The sequence below is a fragment of the Salminus brasiliensis genome, chromosome 9 (assembly GCF_030463535.1).
Source record: "Salminus brasiliensis chromosome 9, fSalBra1.hap2, whole genome shotgun sequence".
NCBI classification, from domain to species: domain Eukaryota; kingdom Metazoa; phylum Chordata; class Actinopteri; order Characiformes; family Bryconidae; genus Salminus; species Salminus brasiliensis.
Genome location: NC_132886.1, coordinates 17946548 through 17961100, shown reverse-complemented (window position 1 = coordinate 17961100; position 14553 = coordinate 17946548). Strand labels below are relative to the sequence as shown.

The 14553-nt window shown below is 41.1% G+C and overlaps 1 protein-coding gene across 1 annotated transcript in view; it reads left to right on the top strand.

Moving 5' to 3' along the window:
* rbpjb (recombination signal binding protein for immunoglobulin kappa J region b) overlaps positions 1–12382 on the top strand; it is a 49258-nt gene extending 36876 nt beyond the window's left edge. Inside the window, exons 3-11 of the mRNA XM_072686781.1 lie at positions 1508–1603; positions 4804–4969; positions 7241–7415; positions 8046–8183; positions 8382–8494; positions 9247–9387; positions 10011–10166; positions 10548–10651; positions 11425–12382. Of these exons, the coding sequence (XP_072542882.1) occupies positions 1508–1603; positions 4804–4969; positions 7241–7415; positions 8046–8183; positions 8382–8494; positions 9247–9387; positions 10011–10166; positions 10548–10651; positions 11425–11761 (1426 nt within the window). The 3' untranslated portion in view covers positions 11762–12382. The remainder of the gene's footprint in view (positions 1–1507; positions 1604–4803; positions 4970–7240; positions 7416–8045; positions 8184–8381; positions 8495–9246; positions 9388–10010; positions 10167–10547; positions 10652–11424) is intronic.
* Positions 12383–14553: the final 2171 nt, after the last annotated feature.

Sequence of the window (14553 nt, the reverse complement as noted above, 5' to 3'; positions counted from 1 at the left end):
ATCTAGTAGAAAGCCTTTCCTAGACAGTAGAAACAGTTACTCCAACAAAAGCCAGATAGACCCCTAATTTTGGAAGAAAGATCAATAAATAAGCAGGTGTCCCAATACTTTTGTCCATATGGCGTATGCACAAGGATTGTAACAACAATGTGTGGTGGTGTTAGTTGATTTAAACTGTGTGAGGTTGTAATAAAAAAAACTAAACAAGCAGACCCGCAATGAGGACAGACCATCCCCACTGTGAAAAAAACACTTCCTCTTTACCTCGAAATTGAGAGCAGGGAGGAAAAGCACACTCCTCCTCAGCAGATCTTAACTTGAGTCTAACACGTTAGCTCTCGGCTAGCACGTGATTCTAAAATTGCGTACTGTATTATGTTAAACGCTCTGATGAACTGAAAACAGAATTATTCATGTATTAAAGGGCCCATATCATAGAAAATGAATTAGTAGATAAAGACTGTTAATATTTCAAAGAAGACCATTCAGTCCCCTATCTGCAGGCCATATACAATCAGTAAGCTGCAAAAACAGCCAGTTTTCTATTCATTTTTCTTGTGATGTTGCAAAAAAAAGCTGGTTTGCTCCGCCCATTCATGCAGAATTTAAATGAGATGCAGAATAGGCAGCTGTATCGTATCAAATCAATGATTTTTGTTTTTGATTTGCTTCACCCCTAGTATTTGTGTATATCTGTATATTTTTAATATTTATATATACTTTTAATGTAATCAGATTTCTGACTTTAGTTTGCTTTGATCATAAAATATCACTTTCTTACAAACACAAATATATTGATCAGTTTGGCGTCTGCACTTTAAAAAAAAAAATAAAAAATAAAAAAAGGGATCAGTAACAAGCATGCGGAGGCGGGCTTAGTGAGTACAGGCGGGGTAGAATGGAGCCAATCTGGGACTTTTCCACTTTTTTGCTGCTGTCACCAGTGGGTTTGTCAACATCTGGAAGGGCGCCGCCCACCGCTAATACAAAAAAAGTTACAGAATTTTCAACCACTTGGGGGCGCACCAGCCCAAATGCTACAAGGAGTGTCTTTCTTTCTTTCTTTTTTTTGTAGATTATAAATATAAATATATATATATTTTTTATTATTATTACCTGCCTAGTGGGCCCCCAAGTGGTGGAAAAGTCAATTCTGCTGCACCTGTAACTCTCCATCTGAGGAAGTCATGGAGAGGACTCTATTGGCTATGAGCGGCTGCTTTCTGTCCTGCCCGTACCTCAATAAGGCCCGCCTCCAAATGCACATTATCGACCCCTAACGTGTGTCTTTCAGATGCTTTGAGAAAGTGGCTACTTTTTTTTTTTTTTTTTTTTTTTTTTTTTTTTTTTTTTAAGGGCCTTGCCTTGTATTTTCAGTTTAGCCGTTTCTGACCACCGTCACCACTGTTCCATTGTTTCCATGCTGTAGTTTGGCCCTTCATGAGAGGTTCACTAACTTTCTCCATGTCTGTTTTTTCTCTTTCTTTTCATGTGTCTTTCCCTCCAGAGAAGCAATGCGGAACTATCTGAAGGAGCGAGGAGACCAAACCGTTCTGATCCTGCACGCTAAGGTTGCACAGAAATCCTACGGCAATGAAAAAAGGTAAACGTGCTGCTGTGAGGGATCCAGGCTGGGCCAGAGTTGTGAAGTGCGTGAATTTCAGGCAGGATGGGTTTGCGACATGCTTTTTGACCTCTCGCGCTTTCGGCCTCCCCTACGAGGAAGTGGAGAAAATGAGGTTTTCTTTACTCGGGGGACATTTGAAGAAGCGGGGGCGGAGAGGCCTGAGAGTAAGAAGAGATGAGGGGAGAGCGAGCGAGAGAGAAGGGAGCGAGGGAGCGTAGGAGAAGGAGAGGAAATGTTTGCTGGGGGAGGAGGAGGAGGAGAGGTGTGGAGAGATTGATCAGAGAGGAGTTAGTGTCTGGGGAGTTTGTGTTGTGGTTCATTCTTGGCTGGCTTCTCTTGGCTGCGAATGTGTTTCCCTTGTGATCACACCAGAAGTGCCTCAGTGCTAATCCAGAATTCACAGCCAGCCTGAGACACAACCGAGTGAGAGAGAGAGAACAGAAAGGAGACAGACCAAACTGTTAAACCCTTCCTTTAGATGCTGACCGTGACATTTTTAACACCGTTAACAGAGGCTGTAGATGGTTAGTAGATTAGCTGCGAGGAATGAGTGCAATATCACTTGACTTTCAATGCATTGTTCCTCTCCTCTTTAACCTTTTGACCCCTGTCTCAGTGACTAGAATAGTTAGGGGAAGTCTAAGTGAGTGTATATGAGAGGAATCACATTATCCGACCTCTGTTAGTCAAGGGTTCTTTAGTAAATTATTGTTGCTGTTTTATTTGTTAATTAGTTTGATTGTTTTTGCTATTGTGTATGTCTTCTTCCAGATGCAGAATCTGTTTAAGTTCTTGAAATGTGTTATAAATAAAGGTGCCCCAATATTGGAATTCCAGGCACATGCTAATATCCAGTACTTACCGAGTGTTAATCCAGTGTTGTCAAATATAGGTTCTATATAATATTCAAATGCTAAAATGCTCTTCCCACATTAGAAAATGGTTCCTTTGTGGCATTATAATTGTGCTATATTGTCATTTTTGCATGTATTAGAACTTGTTTAATATAACTATTTATATTTGTGTCTTGAATAAGGGTGCACCAATATAGGAATTCTGGGCCGATGCGAATATACAGTATTTTTCATGTGTTAAACCAGTGTTACGAAATTGACATATCTAAACATTTGTCCGCTGCTGTGATTACGCTACCCTTTAAAAGAAAATGGTTCTGTATATAATTTTACAGATTGTATACCATCAGCAGATCGGGCCAAAATGAACAGAAAATGTTGGGTTGGATGTTGGGCTGGGTGGTGGCGGGGTTGACAATTCAGTTAGAAGTTTAAATATCTGTGTTTTGATATGTTGGAGTAGCAGCTGGTGTAGCGTAGTGGATAAATCCACCACCATCCTTCCACCAACTCCTAACACCACATTCACCTACTGGTGCAACCTCACTCAAATGTAAACTGCTCTGGATAAGAACGCTAGTCAAATGCTGTAAATATATACATACGTAACCTGAAACTGGACGTTGTTCTTTCCATTGTTTCGTAATGAACGGACCAATAGAAATGCTCCAATTTCTTAACCTTCAAATTCCAAGGTTTCTTCCTTCTCCTGTAAAGTTGCAATTTTGGAGGTATAGGTTTCTTTTTGTTTTACAAGGTACAGTGGAAGTTAGTGTAAAAAGATTTTATTCCAAGTCATTTTGGAGCATTTGTATTGGTCCATTCACCATAAGGCTTTCACACAGTGTACATAACTGTCAGATTGACATTATTTCAAAAATGGCAGAATGGCAGAAATGGGAGTTCAAGGTTTTTGCGTGACGGCAATGATTCAGTCTGTTTTTGAAGAGATGCTATAGAACTATAGATTTGTTTAGGATGAACCCGTCCCTCCACACTGAGCCCAGCAGCCCAGTTTTTGAGCACTATGCTGCTATTAGGATGTGAAACCAGACACTAACAGCTAAGCAGCAGCTTACAGGACGCTTCGTTTCCCTTTTCACCAAAAAAGTCTCAAATGTGTTTGAATAAAGCCCTCTGTCATAGACTCAGACATTATGACTCATTAATGATTTGTTTACTTCGTTTTCCTTTTGTATGCATGAGGAGGGTTTCAGACTGACTAAGCTGTGTGTGGGTTTACTGCACTTGGACTTGAAACCAGTCTCATCAGTGTTGTTTTTTTCCCCCTTTTTTATCAGCAAGTGTGATATTTTTCTTCTCCTGTGTTGTGTGCAGAGTGGTGGTAGGATTCCCCCACCCCACGTCTGTCCACACGCTCACTCTCACTCAGCTTCCAGTTATGTGATGGCACTGTGTGTGTTGCACACAGCTGTATTAGCATATGATTTTAATTACAGTACCAGTTTTCATTTTTCTGCTGTTTATCGCCATGTCTCAGTATGGCTTTGATTGATCAGTGAAATGAGTTTGTTGATGCTGGTGGATGAGAGATGGCTGACAGAATCTAGACGGAATGATTTATGGTGGAATATTCGTCTGTGTGTTTTGGATGAAGTCGTCAGTTTGACTAGAACGTGGTGTGTTATGTCAGTGTGATTATCTGAACATCTCGGAGCTATCGGGGTATATGCTGCCATCTACTGGAGTTGTGATGCAGGTGCAAATGTAAAGGGCTCTAAGAACTCTGTACGTACTTGGACTGTGAATGGGCAGCCACCTTTAAAGTGCCATAGAATGCTAAATGTATAAATACTTAGTGTGTGGCTGTCTGGCTTTAGAAAGCTGCTTCCAACCCTGTTCTTTTGTCTCAGAATGAAGGCATTTGTGGACAAAATATATAAGCTCTGCTTTTATTGGCTGGTTACATCCACATAGCCTAGCCTAGCTTACAACACTGATAACAAGTTTTGATATTTTTAATGGGAAGCGTTGCTGTCCTCTCTGGGTCCTCTCTGTGTCCAGTCATCATGGGGTGCAGTTAGCTAGCTGAAGAAATTGTACTAGGATCTGGTATCGTTAGCTTTTAGCCTTTATAGCCTCACTTCCATATTCTACAAAATACAGTTTTCCATTGTAAGGCTCGTTTTAAATAAGGGGATTTATTTTAAATATGGAGATAATTTTCTTGTAAATCACCCTGTTCTAGGATTCTAATAATCATTAGACTTAGAGCAGTTTTTCTTAAGAGTGTATATTGGTTTATATAATTATCTATATTAATTGGGGATGCTCCGTGTGTGTTTGTGTGTGCGCATGTAGGTTCTTCTGCCCTCCTCCATGTGTGTATCTGATGGGCTGTGGCTGGAAGAAGAAGAGGGAGCAGATGGAGAGGGACGGCTGCTCGGAGCAGGAGTCTCAGCCCTGCGCCTTCATTGGCATCGGCAACAGTGACCAAGAGATGCAACAGCTTAACCTAGAGGGAAAGGTAGTGTGCAGACATACTCACACACATCAAGCCAAGCTGGTTGACATTAAGCCCCCATCTGTAATCACTGCCACGTCTGTGCTGCATCTGAACTTTGCCATATCAATATTAAAATGACACCTGACCGTTTGGAGAACTACCTTGAGAAAATGTTGCACCCCCCACATTTACGCCTCTTGTTGTGATTTTGGACAAAAGATTTATATGATTTATTTCAATGGCAATCTAAGGAGGTTGCTCTTAATGACATATAACACTCACTTAATAAAAAAAACAAACCCAATGTCTGACTATCCTCAGATGAGTTTTGTTACTTAGCCTGATGGAAAGGAAAACTGAAGAGGATGACAAATTGCTCCCCCCCTGCTCCCTAAAACTACTCCACATTCCACCCCTTTGGATTGTTATCATATCACCTAAAGAACCATGTCACACCAGACGCAAAACAGACAAGCGTTGTGGGGGGCAAGAGGTTTGTGTTTTGCCCATGATGATCGATTGATTTCTAAAATAAACTTCATGTAGGCTTCCATAGATTTGTTTCTTACATGCTTTCGTTTTGTTAGCCAGCTGTTTCATTTAAAGTATGAGGTGGTAAAGAGATTATTGTTGTGGAGTATAAATAAATACTTACTGTCTGCTTCAAAAAAAAAGGTGTTTGTTGAGGCGTTTATTAGTCTACATTATAATTTCTGTCTATATCTGTCTATAGAATGCTGCACACGGTATGCCTCCTCCATATTTAATTTTGCCAAGTTACTGTTAATGAAGTACATCAATAAATAGTAAGAGGAAATTACAAAAAAGAGCTCATTCATTCATACATTCATAGTCAGCTACAGCTGATGACTCAAAATGGGTTCTAAAAGCACAGCATAAAATAAAACTGAATTTTTATCCTGGTGGTCAAATTTAACATGAAAATTCAGTACATTCACAGTTCATAACCACCACCCCACCCCCACTAAATTTGACAATTTGACCACAATAGATCACAGTAATATGTTGATTTGCATAGCGTGTCAGTGTGTCCCAAAAATGGCCGGCCCCACTGAAAACTCTGATCTCTTTGGAGAGAAAGCTACAGCTAAAAAAAATAGCTCATGGGCATATTGGTTGTGGGAGTATTTTGGACAGAGACGTAACAATGTGGTGCTCTGTAAGCTTTGCAAAGTGGACATGGCTTATCACAGTAGTGGAACTTGCGATGTGCAAGCCCTTAAAGTGCTCCAGGATGCTTGCGCTTTGTCAAGACAGCAGCATAACAGCACTGTAAGTGCGGTCTTTATCGCCCCAATAAGTAATTTCTGCAATGCTGCTGTCATGGAAAATGTTAGACATTGCATGGAACATTGTTATGTTACAAACACTTTTATGCTTTTCTGTCTACTTTAATGGCTGTGTACCAATAAGAGAAAAGCCTAAACTAACATTACAATCTGTTGCTGCAGCCTTTGCACTTTTTTCTTCACACTACACAGATGCAAAAATACATTTGCCTGTAATTACCTTAACTACATATTGTCCCAGTGATTAAATACTTCCAAGTTATAGCCACTTAAGTTTTAAGCCTAGCATATAAGTAAAAATATTGATATTCCATTTTAGGTAAAGGGTTGCTATGGCATAATACCGAGATCACCTGTTGATACAGGTATAATAATGTCCTGAAGGGCCTACCGTGTTTAGGAGAAGATTAAAGAAAATATTACGAAACATTGTTCTTTCAAAGTATTTCATTCAAATGCTCACACACACACACACACACACACACACACACACACACACATACAACCCCCTTACTGATTATTAGAATAAGCAATAAATTAGTCGTTAGAGTAATCGGCTAATCCAAAAAATAACTGTTATATTAATAGATAAATAAATAATTACTACCACTGACTTCTCTAGGCTAGTACTTTTTTAGTCCAGTACCACGTCTTGCTCTGAAAGGCTCGTTGTTGTCACAGAGTGCTGAGCAGGCAAGCAGCTTGCTGGTGACTATCTAGCATTTAGCTTGATAAAGCAAAAGTTTGTTTTCCGTTGGGCTGATAAGCTGGTGCACAGAGGGTGCATGCACTGGGAAGTCCAGATAGCTAATCAGAGTGTAACTGACAGAATTCCAGTAGTTGTTGCATATGACTGTACAGCACACGTCAGATGGTCTGTGTGTGAGTGAATGTACATGGACTGACCCTGTGTGCTATACTCTCTTATGTTCCTCTATGATATTACATATCTTAATTCGTACCTCTGCATCATGTCCCACAGAACTATTGCACCGCCAAAACATTGTACATATCAGACTCAGACAAGCGCAAGCACTTCATGCTGTCCGTGCGCATGCTGTACGGCAACAGCGCCAACATCGGAGTCTTCCTCAGCAAACGCATCAAGGTCATCTCCAAGCCTTCCAAAAAGAAGCAATCCCTCAAGAATGCTGACTGTAAGTTTGGAAACCCTCCTAGCACAGTACACACACACACACACACACACACACACACACACACATTAATAACTTTTTAGTGCTCTTTGGATTAATGTTGAATAATTTTGACATTATCCCTCATGCCATAACTTTAAAATGTTAATTTCTTAAAAAAAAAAGACATGAAGACCCATTTTCATTTATGCCTTCAATTCTTAAAGGGTCAAAATGTTGGCCATTCTGCCAACCAATAATTTCTAAAAAGCTGAAGATAAATATAAATAATTCTAGCTTTTAATTGTGCGTTCTTGGCTGTAGGAGATCGAGTCAAGATTTGAGATCTTTGTATGTAAACTAGGTCATTTCCCAGCCTGTTTAAGCTACCACTAGGGGGAGACAACCCTGTTTTACCCGATTTCTCCTGTGCCTTGAGTCATGAGCAAGCTACAACATGACCTTAATTTAAAACTCAAGAGTGCAGCCTTTGCCGTGGTGCTCTTTACTCCTCCCAATATAACTCCATTTCAGAGGAAGAGTTATCGCTCTCAAAGTCACTCTTAATATTTGATGAGGTCTAAAACTGCCAGGCTAACCTTTTTCTGACTTCCTAGCTTATCTCACTCTCCCTGTGTGTTTGCATATGTGTAGTGTGCATAGCATCAGGAACAAAAGTGGCCCTGTTCAACAGACTGCGCTCTCAGACGGTCAGCACACGCTACCTACATGTGGAGGGAGGGAACTTTCATGCCAGCTCACAGCAGTGGGGAGCCTTCTATATTCACCTGTGTAAGTGTCACACCTCTCACGCAAGTCTCGCACTCAAACACATCAGCAGACTGCAGGCGGACTGAGTCTCACATTAGAATGCAAACAAACCCCCGTGTCAGGGTACTGAAAACATTAATAATATGGCTGTGAATTCAGCTGAAAAGAGACGTTATGAGCTGTAAGTTTTGATATCCTGCTGTGTGTGTGTGTACACAGTGGATGATGAGGAGTCAGAGGGAGAGGAGTTCACCGTGCGTGATGGTTATATTCACTATGGCCAAACCGTCAAACTCGTCTGCTCGGTCACAGGAATGGCCCTGCCTAGACTGGTACTAACTTGGCAGGCTTACTGTCTGCATTTCTGTCTGTCTTTTTGTTTGGTGTATTCTTCTGTCTGTCTGTCTATCTGTCTTTATGCCTCCTTGTTCTGTCTTACACTAAATCTGTCATAGTTGCAAAACTGATGTTTTTTTTTTTATCTAAATTCTCCATTTTAAATGATGAACAAATGCGTTCATGAGAATCATAACAAGAATTCATGTTTGTAATTTTGTAAAGGGAGTGAGCCAGAAGAAAACTCTGAGACCACATCTCCTGTCCCCCAAACTTAGCATGGGCCGTTATTCACCCAACCCACCAATGTCATCGGGGTGCAAGCACAGGGTGTTATTAGGGAGCCAGTGGAATACACATTAAGGCCATTATGACCTCTATTTATATTAGATATCTGCCACAGAGTAGCATTTTTGGGCATGATTTGTGTTTGCAAAGTTGTTGAACTCAATAATTCCACAGATATTATCCCTCTATTTTAGTCCCAAACTCCAGAATTATGTAAAAAATCTCCTAGGAATGATGAATCCGACCCCACTATAGAGATTGATTTCTGAATGTGTTTCACTGCTTATGAGTTTTCATGTCACTCAGTCTCTCTATTCATCTTTCTATTGATCTAATTAGCTGCTTGATCAGGGTTGAGGACCCCTGTGTTAGATCGATCTTCAGAACCTCTCTTTATAACTGTGCTTCATCATCTTACTGTTTATTAGATTCGAGCTCTCACATGTGTCCTCCTCTACAGATCATCCGTAAGGTGGATAAGCAGACAGCTTTGCTGGATGCAGACGACCCTGTGTCTCAGCTGCATAAGTGTGCCTTCTACCTAAAGGACACGGAGAGGATGTACCTGTGCCTTTCCCAAGAGAGGATCATCCAATTTCAAGTGAGAGCCCTGTTTCTCAAAGTAACACACACACAGTGATCTTGCAGTAAAAATGAGTCATGGCAAGAACAGGCATCCTATTAGCTTACTAAGACATGTCGGATAAATCATGCAGTTGCGTTGTGTAAACAGCAATTTCTGGATGCGCTGTATGTTGTGGGAAGTTTTTCCACACTCATGTTTGTTGCACTGTTAAATGCTAAACGGATGAAGGTGTTGATTGTGTAAATGTTAGTTATTAAAAACATTTCTTTTTAAAATGGACTGGAATTTTACTGGAATAAGCGTTTTTGACACTGCAAAGTCCAAGAGTGTGTTTTTGCACATCTCTGTGTCAGTAATAGTTTGGGAATTGTAGGCCAGCATCCAGTCAACAGTGTTCCTGTGGTCAGGAATGGACCACTGATTATGGACTGGAGAAAGACCACGAAAAAAAAAAATAGAATAAAGTAGCCAGTAAATGGACACAGTGTATAAACGTCCTGATACACACGCCCAGAATGTGCCTGAAAGGATTTACCTTATAAATCTGGCAACTCTATACCTCACCTGTCTCTTAAATTGTGCGCGTGTGTGTGCGCGTGTGTGTGCGCGTGTGTGTGCGCGTGTGTGTGTCTCCTCAGGCCACTCCATGCCCAAAGGAACCAAATAAAGAGATGATCAATGATGGTGCCTCTTGGACAATCATCAGTACGGATAAAGCAGAATACACCTTTTATGAGGGAATGGGTCCTGTCCAGTCCTCTGTCACACCTGTGCCTGTGGTGGAGAGCTTACAGGTACCCATGTGAACAAATGTTGACACCGCTGTTAAAATGACACATTGTTTATTAATTTTTCTCAGTGAAAATCCTCAACAGGAAACACAATTAAATATGCCATTTTCTGATCTTGTTAGACTGCAGTTTTTGTGAGCTTATTTACACTGTAGACAACCAACAAAACAATGTAATATGACCAGGGGTGCCCATAGTTTTGCATACAACTGTGCTGTACAAGGCATGGGCTCTATACTCTCATCCACCACTTCACTACATGCAGTAGAAGGTCCAGCTTTGTTGAATTGTTCATGGCTTTCATCGAGGTAATGACAAAGGGGTGAGAGATGCACACAGTGTATTAATTTAGGTATAAGCATATGTATTTGTGTGTGTTTGCAGCTAAACGGTGGAGGGGACGTAGCAATGCTGGAGCTAACAGGACAGAACTTTGCTCCGAACCTGCGTGTGTGGTTTGGAGACGTGGAAGCAGAAACCATGTACAGGTAGGTTTAATACTAGGAACACACACACAACACGCTTAAAACAACGCTGCTTGACTACTGTAAACTACAAGAGCTCCATTTCTACATATATAAACTCCTGAACTGTTTACAGAGTGAAATGTTAGGATGGTGACTTGCTGGGGGCTCAATTAGGAGCTGGTGGCAGTGATCAGCAGAGACAGTACAATGGGGCCACCCTGGTGTTCAATCTTCAAAGCTTAAACAGATGTGTGATGGTTATGCATTTTAATACCCCAACTGAACAGGCATTGCAATATTAAACATTTTCAATTCATGTGTTTAAAGTGATTTAAAGTTCAGAAAATAAGGTAAAACGTTGCCTTTATCCCAAAATTTTAGCTGCTGTGCACACTACCAATAGCACTGCATTTATATCAAGCCACATCAGTTGTTGACCCCTTAGACACTAGTCTTATAATACTGTTATTAATTATAATGCTTTTTTCATAGCTACAGTGAATTATTGATTAGCCCCTTAGACCCTGTATGTAACTACGTTTCTGTCATAACTAACATCAGTGTAATTGGCCCTGAAATAGAACCTTGGGGAACACCACAGGATCTGCTAAACCACACATTTGCCATATGGTGTACAGTAGTTTCTACATCAATATAAACAATGTTTCAGTACAAAACTGTGTGAATCCAGTACAAAAAAAAGTTGACTTATCAACTGAATTTGGGAAAGTTGTGAAAATGAAAGAAATGAATTATCATACCTGTTGATTAACGGACAGCCTGCTTTGCGCCAGGTGTGGAGAGAGCATGCTGTGTGTAGTCCCAGACATTTCGGCGTTCCGCGAGGGATGGCGGTGGGTAAGGCAGCCGGTGCAGGTTCCTGTGACGCTGGTGCGGAACGACGGCATCATCTACTCCACCACGCTGACCTTTACGTACACACCAGAGCCTGGTCCCAGGCCCCACTGTAGCGCGGCAGGAGCAATCCTGCGGTCTGGCAGCAGCGGCCTGCTGGCCACCAGCGGGAGCGGCGTGGGGGGGAGCGCAGACACAGCAGCCTACGGCACCAACAGCACGCCAAACTCCGTCACAGCATCGTCCTCCAATGCCACAGCCGCCGTGGTGTCATAACGTACACAAGAACACTTCAGAACTTGAAATTACCCACCCACAAAAAAAAAAGAGACAAGACGTACATTTTGAAAAAGTGCTGCATTTTGATTTCAAATCCGGAAACCTTTGGCAAAGAGAAGATGGAATTGCGCAATACGGAGAGTGAAAATGGGAAAGGTGGTGGTGTGGGAAAGGAAAGAAAAAAAAAGAGTCAATCTTGGGATTTTTGACTCTCTGCACTCTTCTGGAAGCAATGTGTGTTTGTGGTGTGGTGCTTTGTGTGATGGACACAAAAGCCAAAAAAGGCCAAAAGCACCTACACCCCTCAGCAAGACACGGGATGAGCGAAAACGAGGAGGCGGAACCACAGCAACGACACGCACTGCCACATACAAAAAAAAGGAGTTTTAGGAAAGAGGTTTTGTTTCCCCCCTTTCGTCTGAGCTTCTTTCTTCCTCTGCCTCTGTTCTGGGTGGTGTGTTTGTGTGAAGGAGTGCCATTGTGTGTCATTGCCTGTGGGGGGGATCTGGACTCGTGTGGATGTGTGAGAGGAGGAGTCACCTTCAAATTGTAAGAGTTACATATAGTTTTTATGGACCAAGGTTATTGTATAAGCTTTAGTAATGGTACATTTTTCTCCATACCTTTTTTTTGTATCAAAACATAATATAGTATGCTTTTGTTACCAAATAGATTCTGTTCCTATTCTGAGCTTTTTACACTTTTTTTTTATTTTTATTATTTGTTTGTTACTTTCTGGTTTTGATTCCATGAGGTTCTTGGTAGGGGCGTAGCAGGGTTGTAGTTGGGCCCTCGTCTGGCTTCTGTATAAAGCTTCCTTCATCTCTTCTCTTCAGCAAACAGCTGCTTTTCACCTGTTTGCGGGACTGCTCCCTTTTTTGATACTTCTTGATTTTTAATTTCTTTTTTTTTTAACTGATCTTTTTCTTTTCTTTTTTTTCCCAATTGAAGTTTTCATTTCGCTTTGGGAAGAAACTCAGAGGGTCTATTTTTTTAATTCTTTTTTTGTTTTGTTTTGTTTTGTTTTGTCTTTGAAAAGAACAAAAAAGCTTTAAGCAACGCCTCTGCCTTGCCTGCAATACGATGTGAATATGCTTCCTTTAAGGATTTTGTACCATGTGCGTGCGTGCGTGTGTATGTGTTTTGAGAGTCTACACAGCGCCGGAAGAACAGCGCCATCTTTTCCTCCTCTCTTCCTGTAAAAACAAACAAACAAACAAAAAAAAAACAAACGATGAAACCAGAAACCACCACACGCAATGCAGAGGCCTACCATAGGTTTTGCATCAGCGTGTCCACTCGTCATCTCCTAACAGTAGCTATAGTGTAGAGTACAGTTTTAGCGCACAGAGTGTGTGTGTCACATATCTCCGATCCGAAGCAGCAGTGCTGCATTTGGATGTTGTTACCGTCAAAGTGTCACAAGTTTCCTTTTTTTCTTTTTTTTTTTTTTTTTTCTTTCCTGTTTTTTCAAATTGAAATTGTTGCGTTTTCTGCAAGCATTTATAAGCCCGTTTTGTCTTCCTACACTTCCGAATTGTTTTGTTACTAAAGTGACTGAATTATTCAGCTGGATTAAGTCATATCCTTCATTAGACGTGGCCTTACTGTAACACCGTGGTTAAAGTGCAGTTCACGCCTCGCGAACGTGGCCTGTGAACTATGAGCTCTTAAGCTCAGCCTTGTATCGTTTCATATTCAGACACCCTCAAATTTTGGTTGATGAAAGCATTATTGCTCTCGTATGAACATACCCAAAGATATTGTGATACATGGCTGTTTCTGTTTGTGTGCGTTCGTGTTTTGAAGAGTGTGTTGGCGCTCGTGGCCTCTGGTCCACCAACAGTAGAGAGCTTTATCACATCAGATTTCTTTCTCGTGGCCTTGCTAACACACTAATGTATATCAAGATTGATTAACAGCAACTAGGAGTGACTAACAAATCGGCCTGCTCTAGTATTTTTTTTTTTTTTTTGGGGGGCGGGGGGGGGGGTGTCTTTCCTTTGTACAGTAATTTAACTTGTAAGGACCATCAATATGCTTCCTTTCGTTCAGTTTCACTTTCCTCTCCCTAACTCATGCAGCTTCCCGTGGTATTTCTCGTCAGCGCAGTTTGGTGTGTGTGTGTGCGTGTGGTGTCCACATTTGTCACTTCCTCTTCTGTATATCTATATCTATATTGTCCTAGTAGTAATGGACAAGGGACTAGAGATGTGTCCACTTGAACTCAATGGCCTTTAGATGCGTGTTTCGTCTTTCAAAGATATATGCATACAGCAATATTGTATAGGTCACGTTCTGTGTCTTGGTCTGTGGGTAATAACCACTGATTTTTCACCAGCCTGGTCCACGTTTTTGTGGCTATGATGAACAGCACACTCGTCTCGAGTCAAATTCACTTCGCTTCACCACTTCGAAAAGGAAGAAGAAAAATGTACAGTGACTTTTTTTTTTTTTGAATTATCATTATTTAATTACATTTTTTTTTTTTTTTTGTTAGAAGAACAAAAGCAATGGCCTGACCCTGAATCGGACCATCTTCAAGGCCCAGGAAAGTCAGTGAGAACCCTTTGCGTGTGGCTCACGCTTCCTTTGTTTACATCACAGCTTGTAAACAAAAATGAATGAAATGCCAGCATCGGTAGACTGCTTCAGGATGGACAGCTGGATCTTCCTTGCTAGCTGGATCTGTTGTTAATAATAGTAAATGTGGTTGAACAGATTAACAAGGCAATAGTGTTTTTTTTTTGAAAGAATAGGTGTCATGGAGTGCACTTCCCGGGAAAACT